This window comes from Myxocyprinus asiaticus, chromosome 19 (assembly GCF_019703515.2).
Source record: "Myxocyprinus asiaticus isolate MX2 ecotype Aquarium Trade chromosome 19, UBuf_Myxa_2, whole genome shotgun sequence".
Taxonomy (NCBI): domain Eukaryota; kingdom Metazoa; phylum Chordata; class Actinopteri; order Cypriniformes; family Catostomidae; genus Myxocyprinus; species Myxocyprinus asiaticus.
Window position 1 is genome coordinate 31,835,536 of NC_059362.1, and position 21,951 is coordinate 31,857,486.

The window sequence follows — 21,951 nt, forward strand, 5'->3', positions numbered from 1 at the left end:
AGCATCCAAAGGCAAGGAACTGTACAGTTACACAACTTTTTCACCACACTTTCTCACAAGGAAGAATGAGTCAGAGGGGCTATAAATGAAAAGAAAGAAAGGAAGGAAGGAAGAAGACTATTGTTTTATAACATGCATATTTCTTAGGTTATGTCAAGGTTTCGGTGGCTGTGATTTCACTTCATTTTTCATGCAGGCACGTTTTATGGCTGACTGGTAAAGGTAAAGCATATTTGATGTTTGATAACTTACAGATTGCTTAGTGAATGTCTGCTTTTGCAGCCAGGAGGAAAGTCAAAACCAATTCAGCTGCCTAGCAACACATTTGAGGCCCTTTCCAAACGGCCCCAAAATGGTCTCTGTATAAAGCCTGCAAGGTTTTGAGACATGGTCATTATAGTGGCATAAAGCATATCTCTCCCCTCCCTTCTCTTCAGTCTCACAACATGACCTACATTGTGTTAGCAATTATTTCACTAGGGTGATAAAAACAATTTTCTCATCCGTCTGCACTGCTTTTCAATTGTGTTTCTATGTAAGATGCACTTAAAGGACATCTTTGACATTTGCACCGCTTCTCGAAGTTTTTTTTAGCATCAGGTTAAAGGAATATTCCGGGTTAAATACAAGTTAAGCTCAATCGACAGTATTTGTGGCATAATGTTGATTACCACAAAAAACTATTTCGACTCATCCCTCCTTTCCTTAAAAAAAGCAAAAATCGAGGTTACAGTGAGGCACTTACAATGGAAGTAAATGGGGCAAATTTTTGGAGGGTTTAAAGGCAGATATGTGAAGCTTATAATTTAATAAAAGCACTTACATTTATTCTTCTGTTAAAACTCATGTATTATCGGAGTTGTAAAGCTGTTGAAATCATCATTTTTACAGTCGTTTTAGGGTTTGTTGACATTATACCGTCATGGCAACGAAGTTGTAATTTTGCTATAACATAACACAGAAAAGGTTAGCTAGAGACTTTATCACACTAAAATCATGTTAACACACATACTGTTTACGTCCTGCAGCTATACTTTTGAAATAGTTATTAATTTAATGTTTACGAATTGGCCCCATTCACTTCCATTGTAAGTGCTCACTGTAACCCAGTTTCCAGACATTTTTCAAAGACATTTTCCCTTTTCATTTACAGTTGCCTTAGGCTGAATAGCGTTATAGATCTGGGACCAGTGCCTCAAGCTCAAAGTTACATCAAGAGTCATGTGCTACTGTGTGTGTGTGGTTTATGGCTGATTTAATGTAGAGACATGTAAAACAAGTTTATTGTCCGAGTAGTTTTAATGGTGACCATGTATACACATCATCAACTACACCGGTTTAAATGCAAATTAGTGTTTAGGTTTAGCACTTTCCCATTTACTTAGCACTTATCTTACCTGCGATGTCCCACAGCTGTAACCTCACTAGTGTTGTGCTGTCCCAGTTGATGACTTTGAGCGCAAAATCCACGCCTATAGTCGCTCTGTAGTGTTGCGAGAAAAGCTGATGCACGTATCGCTTGATGATGCTCGTCTTTCCGACACCCAATTCCCCGATCACCAAAACTTTAAACAAGTACTCCTTACACTCCGACACGGACACGCCTGCCATGCTGCCAGTTAGTGCCACACTCCAAATGTCAGTTATGAGAAAGGAAAGTTTTGGCAACTCTCGAGCAACCACTTCCCCTCTTCTCCCTCGGGCAGTTTGGAGAAGTGTTCTTAAATTTGGGTAAGAAAGCTACACCTTTCGTGTAAAGCAAATTATTCGAAGAGAAAGCATACACTTCTCCTCCCACCGGACAACCACCTGATAAGTCATAGGACCCGGAAATATCACGCCTCGATTGGAATGTTTTTCTTTTCCCTTTCTTGGGGGTTAGGGTCAAAGAAATAAAGAACACAAGTAGACTCACGAGCTGAGGTCTCGTGAGTCATGTAGGCGAAATAAGGGTGGGTTTGATTTCAACATGTTTAGATCTTGAGAGCTGACTCGCCTGCAGAGATTTCATAACCTTATGTTTGGTTCACAGAAGTAATCAAGGAGATTAAATGAAGCGCGATGTACTGCGTTGAATATGTATAAACGTGGTATTTACAGTAATGTGGGGTCAGAAATTGTTTCTTTATGAAATAGCACTATAAGCTCCGGTCTTAGTGGTTTTTTTGTTTGTTTGTTTGTTTGTTTGTTTTTAGATCGTGAACCATCCCTAGTAGGTAAAAACCAGCCTGGAAGATGGTTGGCTGGTCTTAGATGGTTTAAAGGGATAGTTCACCCAAAAATGAAAATTCTTTCATCATTTACTCACCCTCATGCCATCCCAGATGTGAATTACTTTCTTTCTTCTGCTAAACACAAACAAAGCTTTTTAGAAGAATATCTCAGCTCTGCACGTCCATAATGCAAGTGAATGGTGACCAGAACTCTAACAGCCTCAAAAAGGAGATAAAGTCAGCATAAAAGTAATCCATACGACCCCAGTGGTTTAATCAATGTCTTCTGAAGCGATCCAGTTGGTTTTGGGTGAAAACCGACCAAAATGTTACTCCTTTTTCACTGTACATCTTGCCATTGCAGTCTTTAGGCATGTTCATGATTTCAAGCTCAATTACACTTCCTAGTACTTGACGTATGTGCAGAGCACTAGATGGTGCTATAGAAAGTTTAACCGAGCTCAGGGGCGGATTTAGTGATTTGAGGGCCCTAGGCAAAGTACAGGAATGGGGCCCTCTTCATTGTTATTATTTTCTGTATTATTACTATTAATTTATTATTTTCTATGGTATGCCATAAATAGTGGTAGCTCATTCAAATAATCACACAAGTTGCTTCAATGACAATCTTTCATTTCTTTCAATGCCATACACTTTGGCAAATTAAATAAAAAAGTTTTAGACTAGTGCTTTCTCAGAGGTGCTCATTGTAGCAGCCTGGTTAATTTTAAACAAAACTTTGTTACCAGATGAGTCTCTCTCTGTCTCACAAGAGTTGCCTATAGCAGCCAGCCAATTAGAATGGATTTTCTGCCAACATTTACAGGACAGCATAAAAAATAATTGCATTTTAATTAAACCCTTATCCATAACAAATTTTGAAATAATTACATATTTTATAACTATTAATATTCATGTTAAGATAAATGATTGCAATTTCTAAAATTCTAACACACCACAGAATACACTGATCAGCCACAACATTAAAACTACCTGCCTAATATTGTGTAGGTCCCCCTCGTGCCGGCAAAACAGCACCAACCTGCATCTCGGAATAGCTTTCTGAGATACTATTCTGCTCACCACAATTGTACAGAGCGGTTATCTGAGTTACCATAGACTTTGTCAGTTGGAACCAGTCTGGCTATTCTCCATTGACCTCTCATTAACAAGGCATTTCCATCCACAGAACTGCCGCTCACTGGATGTTTTTTGTTTTTGGCACCATTCGGAGTAAATTCTAGAGATTGTTGTGCATGAAAATCCCAGGAGATCAGCAGTTACAGAAATATTCAAACCAGCCTGTCTGGCACCAACAATCATCCATGCGATTATCTAATCAGCCAATCGTGTGGCAGCAGTGCAGTGCATAAAAGGCAGATATGGATCAGGAGCTTCAGTTAATGTTCACATCAACCATCAGAATGGGGAAAAAAATTTATCTCATTGATTTGGACCGTGGCATGATTGTTGGTGCCAGATGGGCTGGTTTGAGTTCTGTGGAAGGAAATGCCTTGTTGATGAGAAAGGTCAACCGAGAATGGCCAGACTGGTTCGAATTGTCAAAGTCTATGGTAACTCAGATCACCGCTCTGTACAATTGTGATGAGCAGAATATCATCTCAGAATGCTATTCTGAGGTGTGGGGTGGCGCTGTTTTGGTGGCACAAGGGGGACCTACACAATATTAGGCAGGTGGTTTTAATGTTGTGACTGATCAGTGTATGTAGGCCTAGTTTCTTATTCCTGATTTGTAATTAAAAGCTTGTGGAGGCTTCATGCTATTCTCTGTGGCATCCACACACAACTCACCACTCACCCCTCTGAGAGTGAGAACCACATTATGGTGACCATGAGGAGGTTAACCTAGTGTGACTATACCCAGCCTAGCAACCGGGCCAACTGGTTGCTTAGGAAGCCTGACTGGATTCACTCAGCACACCCTGGATTTGAACTTGCGACTCCAGGTGTGGTAGTCAGCATCTTTACTTGCTGAGCTACCCAGGCCCCCGTCTGAATAGAGTATTAGAGGAACTCATCCCACTAGTGTTTATCTTAATCTCAGAAACATGCTGAATCCAGTGTTTCCCAGTCACAAGCTCACCACTACAAAAACTCATCCTCTAGAAGTAAAGCATCTAGACATTCACAGACTTTCAGGGCAAAAAGAATAATATCTCATATTTTAAGTGATCATCTCTCATTTTCGTCCGCTCTTTTTTACGTGCAGTAGATAAAATTGTGGTTTGCGGACCAGTGCGCTGCGCAGAGGTAACATTACCTCAACCCTGAAAGCGCATCCATATCCATGCGCTAAAGTTGGAGCACTCGAGATTTCCCTGCCTGTTACCTCCACGAACTTGCGTAGTTGTGTAAAACCTTGGAATATTCCATTAAGGCCTGATCTGAGCAGGATGCTTGCATTGACAGTGCTGAAAGTAATAATAATATTAATCATATCGGTGTCATAACAGTGATATTTCAAGTTTCACGTTATTTTGCGTTAATAATGATAAGAAGTATAATTTAGGCGGTTGGCCACCTTTGCCTATTGCTAAGTCCACCCCTGATCAAGCTTGAAATCATGATCGCCAAGGAGACTGCTGTCAAGATGTACAGTGAAAAAGGAGATATATTTTGGTCTGTTCTCACTCAAAACCACTTATGGATTTTTTATGCTGACTTTATCTCTGTAGAGCCGAGGAGGGCGGGGCCGGGCTGGAATGAGACACACCCGGTCCCCAATCAGCCTGATGGGGCACGCGAGGGATAAAGGCGGCCGGGGACGACAGTTCGGAGAGAGAGAATGACAGACAGCTGTACTGTGTGTTTTTTGGTTGTGTGTTTGTTTAAGTTGTTTATTAAATTATTATTTATATTATTAAGCCGGTTCTCGCCGCCTCCTTTCTGGGTTTCGGCACCAGTGTAAGGGGGTTCAGTGGAAAGGAGGAGGCGAGAACCGGCTTAATAATATAAATAATAATTTAATTCCCCGGCCGCCTTTATCCCTCGCGCGCCCCATCAGGCTGATTGGGGACCGGGTGTGTCTCATTCCAGCCCGGCCCCGCCCTCCTCGGCTCTACAATCTCATTTTTGGAGTTCTGGTCACCATTCACATGCATTGTATGGACCTACAGAGCTGAAATATTCTTCTAAAAATCTTAATTTGTGTTGAGAAAGAAAGTCATACCTGGGAGGGCATGAGGGTGAGTAAACGATGAGAGAATTTTCATTATTGGATGAACTATCCCTTTTAAGCAGTGAGGCCTGCTGGTCTCCCAGCCCCCATGCCTCCTCTAAAAAGCAGCCACCTGACCACTGAGACCAGCCAACCAGCTTAAGGTGGTTTTAGCTAATTTATTAATATTATTATTACTATTTTTATTATTATTATTATTATTATTATTATTATTATTATGATTTTAAGCAGGTATGTCATGCAAAAAAATAGACACTGATCTGTCCATGCTTGATCTTAAACCGCTTTGACTGACTTTTTAAAATGGGTAAAACAAAGATACAGGTGCAAACACATTCTCTGAATCCATTATACAAGCATCAACCCCTGTATTTGGTACACATTGTAACCAGACTATATATTGGCTCTTGAAAGCAATTAGCTTAAATTGCTGAAAGAACACACAGTCTTAGATATAAAATATTTATTTTACAGCATGATTTGTCCTGGCAAAAGAGCATTTGTCCTCATTTATAAGTTCGACCATGTAAACAGGTGATCTGTCAGTTACTTTACACTTAACAAATGAATCTGTTTCAAACAACTTACACTATAAAGACCTAATATTACAATCCATTATAACAATTACAATACTTATGTTAAATAATGTTGTTTTGAGAGTTGCATTCTAATAGTCCTGTGAAACTTAAAGCGTTACAGTTGCAATTCATGTGATAATCCTACGCAAGATTGGCAGTAAATGCTACAAGTTACCACTAGAAGCAACTACTCATAGGTAAAATTTTAAAACTGAACATTTAAAAAGAGAAATCATCTGATTTGTAAAAGTTGCTGAAAAGTTAGTTACCACCATATATGTCCCTTTATCACAAAGAGCAACATTTGTACAAATTACAAATATTTCACATTCTACTTATAGAAACATATAGCAGAGATACAAAGACACCATCTGTGTGGAAAACAATAGATGGCAGAACAATATACAAACATTTGCAAAACATCTCTCTCCTTTTCAAGGATGAGTTTACGCATGAGACAAAATAAAGTTAAGAAAAACAGTGTTCTCTTTTTTTATTTACCTTGGCTCCACTAAAATAGTACTCTATACCAATCATGTAAAATTACAATCAGAATCCTTGTCTCTGACTCTCTAAGCAAAACTACTGAAACTTGCATTTGATTACTTTGTGAGTCACAAGGAAATTGGACAATACATAAGCTGGGGAACTCCATGTTTGTTGTATTGTGTGCACATGGTTTGCTTGTTTCACTTTGAGTCAAACGGTTACAGAAAACTACTGAATAATGGTAATCAAAGAGGCGATACTAAAACCAAACAGCAAACTGTGTGATTTTCCACTTATGTACGTGTGTGCACGGATTTGTTTGTGTTCACTTATGTCTCTGTGCTGTCTACATCCAAAAATCCCTCGGCTCCACAATTGATTATAAACAGTTTTAACTAAACTGTTTATCATTACCAAGTCCAGCTACATAGTTCAGAAGCACATAAAATCCCAGAAATTGATATTTCCTGTGACTCATCTTACTTAAAAAACACTAAGAGTGAAATAGTGAAGCAGCAAGCTGGCATTATCACTCCTGGACTGTTGTGATGTAATTTGCCAGCAGATTGCGGGAACAGCAACACAATGATATTTGGCACTACAACTTTCCACAGCATTTTGGAAAACGGATGCTGCCAGTGCAGCCTCGGAGAAAAATATTCCCAACAGGACATTCCATTAGATCATTTTATGGTCCTTCTTGCTTTCTGAAATACAATAATATTGACAAGGAATTCATCGATAGCCAAGTAAGCAAGGGAATGATATCCTGTAGTGATGGATTAATAAACAGAGCCATTTGTACCTTGTGTCCTGAGCATGTGCTTTTACAGCGTAAAAGAGCTCTGTTTGGGGGTGTAGTTCATATTCCGGGAAAAGAGTGGTTCATTATCAGAGGCAGGGGATCCAGGTATGGACCCCACCAGCCGCAGTGAGTCCTTGAACGGAGAGGGTGGAGTGAGCAGAGTCAGCTTACTCTGTGCTAACTCCTCCTCTACACCTTCCTCCCCCTCCTCCTCTTCCTCTTGTGTAGAACTATCGCACAAAAACCCGTGAATGTGTTCGAGAGCCTCCATTTCAGATCCTTCCTCAGTGAACGCCTCCCCCTGCAGGGGAAGAGGCAAATGATTGGCAGATGATGCATAGGCGGGGCTCAACTTGTTACCTGTGCCAGTTACAAATTGATCAAAATCAGGAACTGTAGAGCTCAGAGTATCCATCTGCCTCCCCTGTGGACAATCACTGGTGTGGTCTATTAAGTCAGTGGGAGAATAGGAAGGGAGTACTCCTTCCTCTTGGGTTGTTTGATGTTGTTGTTGGGGACGCTGACCACCATCATGCCCCTCGCTGAGGTTGAAGAGAGCCTTGTCATTGGGGTGTGAGCCATTGGGGGCTGTGTTGAGTCCAGCATCATTTTCAGGGTTGGGGGGTTGTGAGGCATTAGTTAGGGGTCGTATGACCGCTGTCTGACTCTGGCCGACTGCTTGCCTCCTCACATGCACAGACAGTCTGTGGAACACACTCGACCCCCTCCCCTGGGGTCTGGCACCTGATTCAGACCATGACACAGACTTTCCATTAGGACTATGAATGAAACAGAGACCCAACGTTATTCCCACGAAGAAACGCCAGAATGCAACACAGAAGACACAGAAGAAAATGAAAGGAATGTTATCAATATGCATGTCATCATTATTGGCAACACTTAAAGGGACTGTTAACCCAAAAATGAAGATTCTGTCATCTCATGTTGTTCCATACCCATATGACTTTCTCTCTTTCATAAAATACAAAAGGTGTTGCAGGGCAGAATGTTACCCTCAGTCACCATTCACTTTCAAGATGTACTGAAAGTGAATGATGACTGAGCCTAACATTCTAAAAGTCATATGGGTTTGGAACAACACAGGGATGAGTAAATGATGACAGAATTGTAATTTTTTGGGTGAACTGTCCCTTTCACATTAGTACAATTATCAGCCATAAAACTCATGATAAGGGTTAGCACACAATGCATAACTGAACATTGTTAATTCATGAAGTCGCTGATAAAGAGCTCCTTCAAACATGCCAATTGCGTGTCTCATAATGACCTGCTTACAGAGCATTATGAAAGCCATGATGGCTCATTCTCTGCATTGCTCTGCTCAAACTGAATGTCATGCAATACGAACAAGGGCCTCATGGAATTCCCCTCAGTTTCAGATCACCATGGCATACACTGTCCGCTCTCGGTGCTGCTTGTAACGAGTAGCAGTCAGCACTATAATTAAGTTAAGCGGACAGAGAGGCCTCAGAACTGAAAGCTGCATCAAAATTAGAAGGGAACAGGAAATGGGAGCTATAGCCTCTGAGAGAACTGGGTTATATTTTCAGTCAAGAGAGGAAGGAGAAGGTTTGAAATGGGGGAGGAGGGACACTGTGAATTGGGTTAATACTGGGAGAGAAGGAGAGGGACTAAGTGGATAGATAGTTTGATGAAAATTAGGTTACATTTCAGAAGAGGATTTAGCACAGATGCCAACTGTATAGTCACTGGCTCTAACAAAACACTCTGTACATACTCTGGTTGTTCAGCAGGTAGAAAAACGTGGGAGAGCTAGCATAGGAGAGACAACTGAAATACACACACGTGCTAGAAAGAACACTTTCAGTTCTATCGGTGCAGTCCAACTTGTTGGTGTGCTACTGAGAAAGACATACTATTATTTTATTTCCATACTTTTCATAGCCTGTATGTGCATTTAGCTGAAATTTCATAAATGTAACTCAAAGTGCACTGCAACTTATAAAAGTTAACACTCACTTGGTGGTGCCAGTTGCATTGTTGTTGTTCTTCTTCCTGCGAAACATGTTGAGGATGCTATTGCTCTGGCAGGGAGCGGCCTTCCCGTCACCCACGTGCATACGAACCACGTCTGAGGTCGTGAAGGCGCTGCGTACGTTGCGCTCAGGCTTGGCGATGATGATGTACATCTTGGGTGTGAACATGCAGCCCAATGCTACGGTAACGCTGAGACTGACCGAGAAGGAGGTGGTGATGATCTTGTAGTTGGAGCCAAAGTAGATGGGCACAAAAGCCAGCCAGATAATACAGGTGGTGTACATGGTGAATGCGATGTACTTGGCTTCGTTGAAGTTGGCGGGCACATTGCGGGTCTTGAAGGCATAGTAGGTGCAGCTCATGATGAGCAGGCCATTGTAACCCAATGGAGCCACCATGCCCACGGTACTTGTGTTACAGATGAGGTAGACCTCCCTGATGCTGGGGTAACTCTTCACTGGCTCAGGGGGTTCCAGCACGATCAGTGTAACTTCCAGAGCCAGCTGCATACTAATCAGGACAAAGGCAATAACCACCTGGGCCCAGGCACTCATGAAGCGGGGCTTGCGTGTACAGATTTTCTTCTTGCTACCGGCCAGGATGCGAGCAATGCGGTTGGTCTTGGTTACAAGTGCAGAGTAGCACATGGCAGAGGACAAGCCCACTAGGAGGCGCTGCAGGTAGCAGGAGATCACAGTGGGATGTGCAATAAGAGTGAAGGGGCAGATGTAACCAAGGAAAATACCCGCCAGGATGATGTAGCAGAGTTCACGGCTGGAGGACTTCACCACCGGCGTGTCACGGTACTGGATGAAGATTAAGGTGACGAAAAGCGTAACCAGGATACCGAGGCAGGAGAACACCACTGCGATGATGGACTCCACGCTGCTCCATTCCAGGTATCTGAGTGGAAGAGGCATGCATTCTGAAATAAAGGGAACAGATAGGAATCAAAAGTCAAGATGAATAGAAAATAAATGACTAACAGTACAAGAACAATACAAAACTTCTGGTTTGTATAAGGCAAAACCTGGCATGGTGTAGTTAACATCTGCTTCTCACTTGATGAGCGCAGTTTTCTTTCCTATGTTGATGTGTTTCCTATTGAAACAGGAAGTTTAGGGCAGGACATCAAAGGGCTTGTCCCCCTTTATTTTAAAATGGCCATTAGGCTTTATTCATGTCACGGCCATGAACCATGATTTGCTACTGCAAAAAATTATTTCCTAAATGACTATTTTTGTCTTGTTTTTCAGAAAAATATCTAAACATTCTTAAAACAAGATTAATTTACTTGAGAAGCAAAATGACATAAAAAATGTTATCTTGTTTTACAAACTTTATTAACATGTATGCCTATAACAAGAAAAAAACAATTTGCCCATGGGATAAGAAAAAAAAAACTTGATTCAAAGGGAAAATACTTTTTTTTTCTTATCACACTGGCAAATATTTTTTTCTTGTTTTAAGCATAAACCCCCCTAAATATAGTTTGATTTCTTTTCAAACAAGACTTAATATATTCTTCTTAAGTAATTCTTTAATTTTCATTTTTTTTTTAACTGGAAAATAAGACAAAAATTATTTCTGACTAATAAAAGTATTTTTTTACAGTGTAGATAGGTTGTGTCATGAACTCCGATTCCCATCAGTCGCAGCAGCATCCAAATATGGCCACCCCGGACTCCATTTCCAATGCACAACCTCGTTCTAATTAGCCTCAGCTGCACCTCATCACCACAGCTATCACTGCACCCTTTATAATAGACTCTGTCAGGTACAGTCACTGTGAAGTACATGTTCTATTCCTTGTGTTTAAGGGGCCATTTACATGACAACGTTTTCAACTAAAACGGAAAACTTTTTATGCGTTTTGGCTGTTCGTTTACACGACAACGGCGTTTTGGGGCCTGATGCCGTTATCATCTCCATGTTAACATACAAAAATGCGAATTTGTGAAAACGATGATGTCATGCGCACGCATATTACGTGTTCAGTCTATAGGCATGTGTGCGAGTACTTCAAAACAATGCGCGAGACATTAAAAACTACAATGGTGGACTACAGGACTGTGTTTGTGCTGCTCAAGATTTTGAGTTTATTGACGCTTCTCCAGCAAAGTGCAGATTTACTGCATCACTACTACGACCAGCGATCGCCATCTTCATTGTTTGTATTCACCGCTCTGTGGAAGAATGCTTATGTGCGCAGGCGCATAGTGTTTCTTTACAAAGTGACATCGGCAACTATTGGTCTGGCATGCATAATACAGCGTTTTTAGTCGTTTTCGCGGATCCATGTGAACGGGGATCGTTTTGACAACATTGTCGTCTGTACATGAAACTTTTCAAAAATGCAAAGGAAAAACGTTTCCATTTTAGTACATTGTTGTCGTGTAAACGTACCCTAAGACGTTACCAAGCCTTCATAGCTCTGTCTGATTCCTTGTTGGTATACCTTGCTTGTTTTTGACCACGAGTTTGCTTCTAGCCTGATTATCCCTGTCTGCCAAACGCCTGACCTCTGCCTGTACTCATTGCTGGATTTTTTTGCTTGTCATTTGAACTGTACTGTTGCCTATCCTTCATTAAAAACTCCAAACTACACTTGCATACTACTCTCCTGGGTGTATTTCCTGACAGAATACTTTGACGATTGTCATGGATGCAGCAGACTACATAGAGTGGAAACAAACTTTTACTCATCATGGACAGTTAATGGAACAACAACAATACCTTATTGGTCTCAATGCCAAGGTTGATCCCATCACACAAGCTATCTCTGCATCACCTCCTCTTACATGGACTATCGTTAATAACTCACCTGATGGCAGAAAAATGGGAGAGAAACTCTTAGACCTCACTCAAGGAAATCACCATGTGTCTGATTATGCCATGGAGTTTATAACAATCGCCGCTGGAGGTGGCGCTCAAGTCCATATTTTGTCAAGGTTTAAACCCAGAGATCTCAACCGAGCTGGCATACATGGATCAACATCTTACCCTCAACTCATTTATAGACCTATCAATCCGTCTTGAGCTTCTGTTACATCGTTCCTTGCCTATTGTCAAGAAAACACTGCAACCCCCCTAATGAAACCATAGAACCCTTGAAAATTGGATATGCAAGACTAAATACATTTTGGAGGGGGCTAACACTAGCCAATCTCCGGTGGTTGATTTCCCCATCGCAGTCAGCGATAACGACCACGGAGCGTACCTCGTTGTTTTCAGCACTATCTGCCAAAGTGAATGAATCCCACTGATGTCGGTGCGTTTGGCCATGAAGGCCATTCCTCATGGGGTATCGGTGCCCATACCTGCCACGGCCAACGAGCCCATGCCTGTTACGGTAAACGAGCCAGCGCCCACACCTGCCACAGTAAACGAGCCAGAGCCAGCGCCTGTCGCCTTGACCGTCCCAGAGCCAGTGCCTGTCGCCTCGACCGTCCCAAAGCCAGCGCCTGTAGTCACGACCACGAAGGTCGTTCCCCAGTCTCTGCCAGTGCTCACAACTACGGAGGTCATTCCCCTGTCACTGCCAGTGCTCATGACCACAGAGGTCATTCCCCAGTTTCTGCCAGCGTTCCTGACCATGACGACTCCGCCCTCGGAATCTTCCACGGCTTCGCCCCTCGAGCCTTCCATGGCTCCACCTTCCATGGTTCTGTCTTCCATGGTTCTGCTCCTCGAGCCCACCACGGCTCCCTGCTCCAAGCCCACCATGGCTCCCAGGACTCCGCCTTCCCTGGCTCCGCTTCTCGAACCTCCCCTGGCTCTGCCTGCCTTCAAGCATTCCTTGGCTCCGCCCTCATAGTCTTCCATGGCTCCGCCTTTAACACCAGAAGTTCCACCTCCTATGACTCCGCCTGCTCCTACTCCTGTTGCTCCACTTCCTGACCCTGTCCCTACCCTGTGGCCGCCCCCCAGGCCTCCTGACCCTGTCACTGCCCTGTGGCCGCCCCCCAGGCCTCCTGACCCTGTCACTGCCCTGTGGCCGCCCCCCAGGCCTCCTGAACCTGTCCCTGCCCTGTGGCCACCCCCCAGGCCTCCGGAACCTGTCCCTGCCCTGTGGTCACCTGCCTGGTCTCCTGATCCTGTATGCCCAGGTCCCCGCCCTAGGGGGAGACCTAAGAGAAATAGTGTTCCCAGAGTGAGCCCTTTGGAGGAGGGTTCTGTCATGAACTCCGATTCCCATCGGTCACAGCAGCATCCAAATATGGCCATTTCCCATGCACCACCTCGATCCCAATCACCGGAGTTCTAATCAGCCTCACCTGCACCTCATCACCACAGCTATCACTGCACCCTTTATAACAGACTCTGTCACGTTCAGTCACTGCGAAGTATATGCTCTATTCCTTGTGTCTAAGACGTTACCAAGCCTTCATAGTTCTTCCTGATTCCTTGTTGATATATCTTGCCTGTTTTTGACCACGAGTTTGCTTCTAGCCTGATTATCCCTGTCTGCCAATTGCCTGACCTCTGCCTGTACTCATTGCTGGATTTTTTTGCTTGTCATTTGAACTGTACTGCTGCCTGTCCTTCATTAAAACTCCAAAATGCACTTGCACCCTACTCTCCTGGGTATATTTCCTGACAGGTTGCAGTTATTCTTTGCTTTTTGAGTATTTAAGCATTTTTCTTGTATTATAAACATTTTTTCCATGGTTTCCTATTTGACAAATAAAAGCCTATTCTGTTATATTCCTAACAAAAAAATAAATAAAAAATTCAGACATGGTCTGTGATAATCCCATGTTTTTGACATGTGTCATAGTAAAATCATGGTATTTCTTTTGGTACTTGGAGTACTATGACAGTATCATGAAATATGAATATAATCATTCAGTACCATGGTATTATCGTGGTAACGGCACAGTTTATTTTTTATTTTTTTATAGCGCTCTAATCTTTTTCTTGTCTCATCACTCTTTTCACTTTTCTCATCTCTGCACCCTCACTTTATCATTTTATCTCAGCTGCTTCCAGTCTGACCTTGTCACCATGGTTTTGAATGGGTAGCCCACATGTCCAAAAATGGTAATACCATGGTATTTTTCTGAAAGTGATTAGTCTACTAGTTCACACAAAAACCAGACTGGCTTTGCCTGAATCAGACAGCTCCTTCAGTTAATGGCAGTATTCTATAAAAGATGTATTATATTTCTATCACTGAAAACGATGCAACCACTCCCATTATAATTAATAAAGCTGTCTACACTGCAGGTGTGCCATGTGATGTTGGAAATGTGGGAGCAATCGAGTATAAAATGTATTGATGTACTGACAACACAGTACATAGAGTGGACATTTTATCTGACCTGTGTTGGTTTGCATTTATAGTTCTGCGTTGGTGTGTCCGCATCATTCTGTGAGTATGTGAGTAGCCAAAATGCTAACTATATGTTTCATTGATAAACAAAAACAATGCAAGCAATGTAATTTCTGGATTCAAAAGTATATATTCAATTATTGTAGCATCAAAAATGAGCTCAAAGTATGTAAACATGTTTAGTTACATATTATTCATTATTCATGTTGCCTGCATTGCAGGCTGAAAATAAATGAGGAAATTACTGTATGCTTGCTCTTGAGTTGCTTAAATAATACATAAACATGTTTTGGCATACTTTTGATGTTCTGTGCTGAAAAAGAAATCATCAAAATAATTAATAGCTACTCGCCCCAATAACACAAAATGGGTTTAATGGCGTTTTAAAGACTTTACAGTGCATAAATTCAATCGGCTATAACCAACTCTTACCAGGTGCTTTCTTAATTTGCTGACAAATTTTAAGTGTTCTGTTTCCATAACTTATGAAATATGACTATTTACTCTACACAAACTGTCAAACATATTGTCAAATCATCATGCCGATCAGAAAGAGTAGAAAACAACACATTATTTCACTCACATATTAGTTTTTATCTGTTTGCTTAGGCACTATCTTTGAAACTATAGGCTATTTTTGCAAAACTCTACACACTAACCACAAAACCTTACACCAAACCAGCAAAACATTATACATCTCTTGCAATAGCAAACAATTCTTGCAAAACTCTTCAAACTCTTTTAAAAAAAAAATGTTTTTTGCATCAATACTGTACACACAAACCATCATTTGAATAAGCACACAAAGTGCCAACGATGCACTGATAGCATAAATGAAAAACACTTGTGGCTTTTGCTTTTTCTGTGTGCAGAGCATAGCAGTTTGCAATAAAGTTTTGTCATGCATGTAGTAAACACATATACACACAGGCATCCAAATGTGAAAGTATGGATGTGTATTCCGAACATAATACACTATCAATACAAATAAGGAGAAAAGGTTATTTACTGTATTTGTTTTCTCAATGTTCTAACACTCCTCAAACAACAAAAGTGCAATAGAAGAAAACAATAACATTTGATGTAAAAAAAAAATTACATCTTGCCTTCTTTGTGGGTCTTGCCATAAGACCGTGGCCTATTTATAGTGCTCAAGCTCTGATTTGAAAGTGAACTCATTATCTAAATGTGTTTTCACATGTGTCAATGTGGAAAGGCATTTGGCAAAATAGTGTAGCAATGTAAAGACCAATGTTTGCAGTTTTGCTAGAAGTGTGTTATGAAATTGCAAACTGAGTGTTAAGCAGTGAGTTGTGTTTACAGTTTGGCAAAAAGTGTTATAAAATTACAAACTGAGTGTAAAGCAGAGAACGTGCATTCAGTTTGGCACACTTGGTAAATGCATTGGCTACAAGTGTTAATGGTTTCAGAGATAGTGCTTCAAGAATCAATGTTAGTGTTTAAGCATTCAGATAAAACTGTAAATTAATATCAAGTAATGGCCCGGAGAAAAAAAAAAAGCTTTTAGAGTTTATATGCTGTAAACAGATATATTCTGTCATGTTTCGCATGTAACTTCATGAAACACAAACAGAATAAAAAAACAACTGATAATCTGTGATGCGCTTCAATGCTCCGGGGCGAATTCAAAACTTAATTTTTGCTCCCTCAAAGGATACTGCTGCAGGAGGGGCTGCCACTCGAGAGCTCATTCGAAACGAAAGTGTGAAAATGAATGGGCCCTTCCACAAGACGAACGGCACATTCATACAGTAATTCTGTGTTCCCTTCAGAGGACCCCCTTCAAGGGTTCTGCTCCTCAGAGTGAGTAGGGCATAGGGAGGATCACTTGCGATGAGAATCTGCCCCCGATCTGCTGTAGCGCGCACTGTTATTGTGAGATTATTACGAGATTTTAATTTTGTTATAACTATTTTAATTTAATTATTAAATTTCAAAACATTTTCTGGATGACCAGATGGGCACCTTTAGCTTGCGCCCCTGCTGCCCCCGTTCTGTGCACGTCACAGGGGGCGGGACATTTACATTCTAAACAGCATATGATTGAACAAAAATCTGTGTGGTGAAAGTTGCATATAGTCATCAGTATATTTGGTCCGCTTTCCCGGAAGAGAAAGGCTGTACATTTTAAATGTGTATATCTGCTAAAAGTGAAAGAGTAAACTAGCAAACAGAAGAGGTCAAAGCAAACAAACATTGTCTAAAAACCAGAAAACTCTAATTTATTAGCATTTGCATGTATTTGATTTCATGGATTAGTGATACATTACACATAGCAAAGACTGTGCCATGTCGTGATCATGTAGTTCATATGCATGTGAGCTTTGATTTCTTTACATAGCTTTAAGCTCCATGTGCCCCACTTTTTATGTATTTTCCTATGTGCATTTCTCCTTATACATTCTGAAGTGAGAAGGGTCTCTATCTCATTCACTATGACAGAGCTTTTCTCTATCCCAGATCAGTCTGTCTCTGTGGGAATCAGAATTTCCTGTTGCTGCACAGGTTCTGTCGTGAAACTGTTGAGCCTGACACACGGCTGCTGGGTACTAATGGGATTCCAACCACACCGTTTTCCAGCTCTGCTCACTGCTGCAAAAAGCTGTCAAAACAATGCGTGGCTCACGGGCCAGAGAGAGAGAGAGAGAGAGAGAGAGAGAGAGAGAGAGAGAGAAGAGAAGGGCATAGAGAGAAGTGATTGAGCCGGGAGAAGATAAGGCCTGAACAGAATCTAAAGTGTAAACGTTACCAGAATAAAGTACGTATATTTTATCGAGAAGTTGTGATTCTCAGTGGCATAGTGGTCCAAATGTTTGAATGAAAAGATATATGAATAGGTGTGTGGATAACTAGTGGGATGGATGTATGAATGAAATGTAAACAACTTACCCGCCAGTTCGTCATCAGGCCACCAGCCCAGCTCACAAGCTCTACAGGTGAACTCATCTTGAACGTATTCATTATCTTTACATGTAGTGCAGATCCAGCAGCAACTCACTTCTCCTTTACGGATCACCTTCAAACAGAAAACATCCAGAAATCTTTCATTGATGCCAGACACTTAATAGATACTTGGTTCTCAACTTTTGTGTTGCAGGTCTCGGGGTTACAGACAAACCTAAATGTAAATATTATTATTAATAATAATAATAATAATAAAATGCAAACATATAATAGTGCATAGATAGGATAGCAAAATAAATAGGCTTATTAAAGGAATATTTCAGGTTAAATACAAGTTAAGCTCAATCGACAGCATTTGTGGCATAAAATTGATTACCAAAAAAAAAAAAAAAGAAAAAAACAAAACAAAAAAAAAAACTAGTTTTGATTTGCCGCTCCTTTTATTTAATAAAGCAAAATCTGGGTTACAATGAGGCACTTACAATAAAAGTGAATGGGGCCAATACGTAAACATTAAAATACTCACTTGTTTACAATTATAGCCATAAGACATAACCAATATGCATGTTAACAGGATTTTAATGTGATAAAAACACGTCCTAAATCTTTCTGTGTAAAGTTATAGCCAATTTTACAACTTTGTTGCCATGACGATGCAATGTCAACAAACCCTAAAACCCTAAAATGACTGTAAAAATGGCAATTTAAACAACTTTACAGCTCAAATAATACATGAGTTTAAAAAAGAGGAATTATTGTAAGTGCTTTTATAAAATTATGAGGTTCACATTCCTGCCTTTAAACCCTCCAAAAATTGGCTCCATTCACTTTAACTGTAAGTGCCTCACTGTAACTTCAATGTTTGATTTTTTTAAAGAAAAGGAGGGATGAGTTAAAATAATTTTTTTATGTGACAAATGCTGTCTTCTGATATTAACTTGTTTTGAACCTAAAATATTCCTTTACCTTTTAAAAGGGAGTTGAAGACAATTCCCATATTTTTTGTTGGTGACTTCAAAGACCAAAAGACTGCTTACTTCATGGTATTTTGGTGCAAAATCACCTGTCACTTGATAATATGGCTAATACTAATATAATATTTGGCCCAGTGCTTGTACCATATGCTAGGCTGGTAAATCAAAGTCAGTGTTTGAATTTAAGGGGGATTTTTGTTTACATTTGTACGATAATTTATGTCGATAATATGTTGGGTTGCCACATGATGGTCAATGTACAATCTGGGTCCTGAAGCAAAACCAGTTGAGAACCATTGGTTTATCTGGCTAAGCTGAACTGGGAGCCTTAAGGTTTTTCCATCTGGAGCAATGGAGAGTAATTTATTACGCAAAAATGCATACATGCTTATGCCTTAGACACACCTTGATCTGTCCCTTGGAGCATGGTTCACTGCAGACAGAACGGACCATCTCTGTGCGGTTTGTCATGAGTTTATAATCACTGATGCTCAAGAGACCTTTATGCCATGAACCCACATTAATGTAGTCATGGCGGCCCAGCTCTTCCACATACTGCAGATTCATAATGTCATACCTTAGAGAAAAGAGTCAGGAAGATAGAGAGAGAGAGAGAGAGATAATGATGATGAAGTGAAAGAAAAAGAGAAAGTCTCCCATATTAAATATATCCTCTGTAGCTTTGCACAGTTGAAGTCTTGGGACTAGCAAGTGGCAGAGTTCACACTTCTACCATGTTCACACATCCAAGTCTCTCAACTTTGCATCCTCCACCTTGGATATGAATGCACAACCTACTGATGCTCAGTCCACTCATCCATACTAATGATACTTCCTGGCTTACAGATGAGGGTAAGGTGCCACAAAGACACACAAACAAACACACACATGTGCACAAGGCAGTGGCAGATTTGGCAGCAGTTGTGCTGTTATCTTTAGTTTGTGTATAGCCAGGGTGACAGCAGCTGACCACATCAGGGTATTGAAATGGAGAAGACTGGAGCATCTCCTTGAGACAGGCAATCTGTTCTACTCCAAACCCATTACCATCCGATACGCATGTGTTGGCTAGGTACCAATCTAACCTGTGAGGGTACATGCCCAATTGTTTTCCAGTGGAATAAATATTCACAGAATTGCCAATGTCGCACTGGCTATTCAGGTATGAGGTGTAATATTGCCATTAAACATTGACAACCAGCTAAACGTCACAGATCACAACATGAAGACATTAGGAAGATCAAACACGTCTAGTCTGAACATGTGGCAAAATTTATTGGCCAGTCTTCACTGTCATCTCTGCTCTAGCCTATACTTCACCTTGTATTGCAGCAATTCTCATGTTATTGCTGCCTTAGGATGAATTGTTATATAATGTTATATTCCTCATTTGTAAGTTGCTTTAGATAAAGGTGTGCAAAATGAATAAATATAACTTTACAGTATTATTCCTAACATTTACCTGCCAGGTGAGTCTCCGTTTTCATCAAAGTAGATTTCCTCTCCAGACACACCAGTGAAGGAGGTCTTGAGTAGATAGTCCAGCAGCTTACTGCCGTCAATGGGATCCATTGCCTCACACAGGCCAGGATGGTCTGGGCACAGTTCTCTGTGCATATCATGAAGGCCGTAAGCCATCGCATAAATTGCATTGATCACAAAGCCCATCTTGCTGTCCTGGACGTAGTTGTCTTTCAAGCTCTCATTTCCTGTCAGGGAAAGATTTTAAACCAGTTTGAGCAAGAGGAAAGTATGGCAGACCAATTTGTGACACCTTGCCTCCATATTTGTTTATTAATTTGATTTCTTGGCAATTTAGCTGAAAACAATTTGAATGCTGCATGAATTATACTGCATTCCTCTGAAAAATTAAGTAGAGCTAGAGGGTGCCAACTGCCGTGTCAAAACATTAACCAATATTATTACAAGTTTCTGATTGCTATAGAGTGATCAGAGGCAGAATGTCACTTTGTCTTCATTTTACATTATGTATAATCTTATTTTATGCTCCTTATATTAAAATATCACATTTTACACTTAAAAGTGAATAAAGGTAAGGAAAGTTCTGCTGGCAGGCTGGCAAACTACATGCTTTCACTGAGTTTCATATCATAGCACTGGCAAGCCACTAGACGCTTGGTATCCAAAAGCAATTTTCATAAGCCAGCAAATGGAAAAGACATTCCAGTGCTACAAATACATTCAAGAGAGATCAGAGGCAAGAAAAAGAAAGCATCCCCAGTTACAAATACCTAAATTCATTAGATATCATTTTTATTATTTCAGTGCAGTTCTTTGAGCTGCCTAATGATAAGTCATGTAGTGTCTATGACATCCTGCAGTGAATAAACCAACCAAGTGAACTCTTTACTTTCACATACATGCAAACATGGTGGGTGCCTCATTACACTGTGATCACTGTGTTTTTTTTTTTGTTTTTTTTTTGCGCATTCACACAATTTTACACACTCTGTGAAAGGGCATATTTCTCCATGTATAACAAGATTCTCTTGTGCTCTCATCTTGCAAGCAGCACAGAAGAGCTGGACTGATGTCTCACTTTTGCAGGCCCCTACTGTGTACTGTCTGACTTTGCCTGACTTTTAGGCTAAATTGAAGTCTGTTACGGATACAGCTTATCTAAATGACTGAATTTTATGATCAATATCAACCTGATGCCTTTCCAAGTGCATGGTCAGGGTATAACAATAAGATGTGAAACAAAGAAGAACCCTAGCACAAATCGTGGCAAGCTTCAAAATCAATGTTCATGGTTATATCTTCAGGAGAATTTCATTTTATTTCAGTGTGAAACACAATGCCTGTGGGCTGAATACAGAGCAGTCCAATCCAGCCTGTGGGGTGATTTGAAAAAAAAAAATTATAATTTATGCTTAGAAAACATCATATTCAAATACAACATATTTCAAAATGAAAACTACATTTGTGTAATTTACTCATAATATAATTTTACTCTTTAATCTGTAGTGTTGCATTTTATAGCATTTTAAAACCGTTGAACCTTTCTGTTAATCATGAATGGCATTAAGCACTCACGTATATGTGAAACCAGATCTGTGGGTGACACAACTGTCCCAGAGCAACCCAGTTAATTTCACCCCTCTGTGGAGAAATTGTGAAATTCTAAATAGTTCAAATTCTCCACCACATTAAATATTTACTAGATAGGCTATGATACAGTAGTACAGATGTGACTCCATCAGAGTTTGACTTTAAATTAGGTCTTACTTGGTGTTAATGTTCAGGTTTGGATGGCTTATTACAGCTAAAGAACAGTGAATGTTTTTAACAATACTGTTGCAATATTAATATTCCTTAATTACTAAATTCATAATTATATGTAATCTAAATCTAAAATCAACCCACACAAAGTGACTTTTAGTCCAACATGCC

General features: G+C 40.5%; 2 protein-coding genes across 5 annotated transcripts in view; both read right to left on the minus strand.

The window, feature by feature from the left end:
* The window catches only part of rab32a (RAB32a, member RAS oncogene family), a 57,404-nt gene extending 55,542 nt beyond the window's left edge, over nt 1-1,862 (minus strand). Inside the window, exon 1 of the mRNA XM_051645289.1 lies at nt 1,398-1,862. Coding sequence (XP_051501249.1) covers nt 1,398-1,611 — 214 coding nt within the window. The 5' untranslated portion in view covers nt 1,612-1,862. The remainder of the gene's footprint in view (nt 1-1,397) is intronic.
* Nucleotides 1,863-5,860: 3,998 nt separating this feature from the next.
* The window catches only part of LOC127410302 (metabotropic glutamate receptor 1-like), a 34,853-nt gene continuing 18,762 nt past the window's right edge, over nt 5,861-21,951 (minus strand). For 2 of the 4 annotated variants that reach the window (XM_051645493.1, XM_051645494.1), the window contains exons 5-9: nt 20,000-20,246; nt 18,943-19,114; nt 17,549-17,675; nt 9,286-10,228; nt 5,861-8,063 (exon numbers count right to left, since the gene is read on the minus strand). In XM_051645493.1, coding sequence (XP_051501453.1) covers nt 7,307-8,063; nt 9,286-10,228; nt 17,549-17,675; nt 18,943-19,114; nt 20,000-20,246 — 2,246 coding nt within the window. In that variant the 3' untranslated portion in view covers nt 5,861-7,306. The remainder of the gene's footprint in view (nt 8,064-9,285; nt 10,229-17,548; nt 17,676-18,942; nt 19,115-19,999; nt 20,247-21,951) is intronic. The other 2 variants (XM_051645495.1, XM_051645496.1) reach the window with 2 other exon arrangements.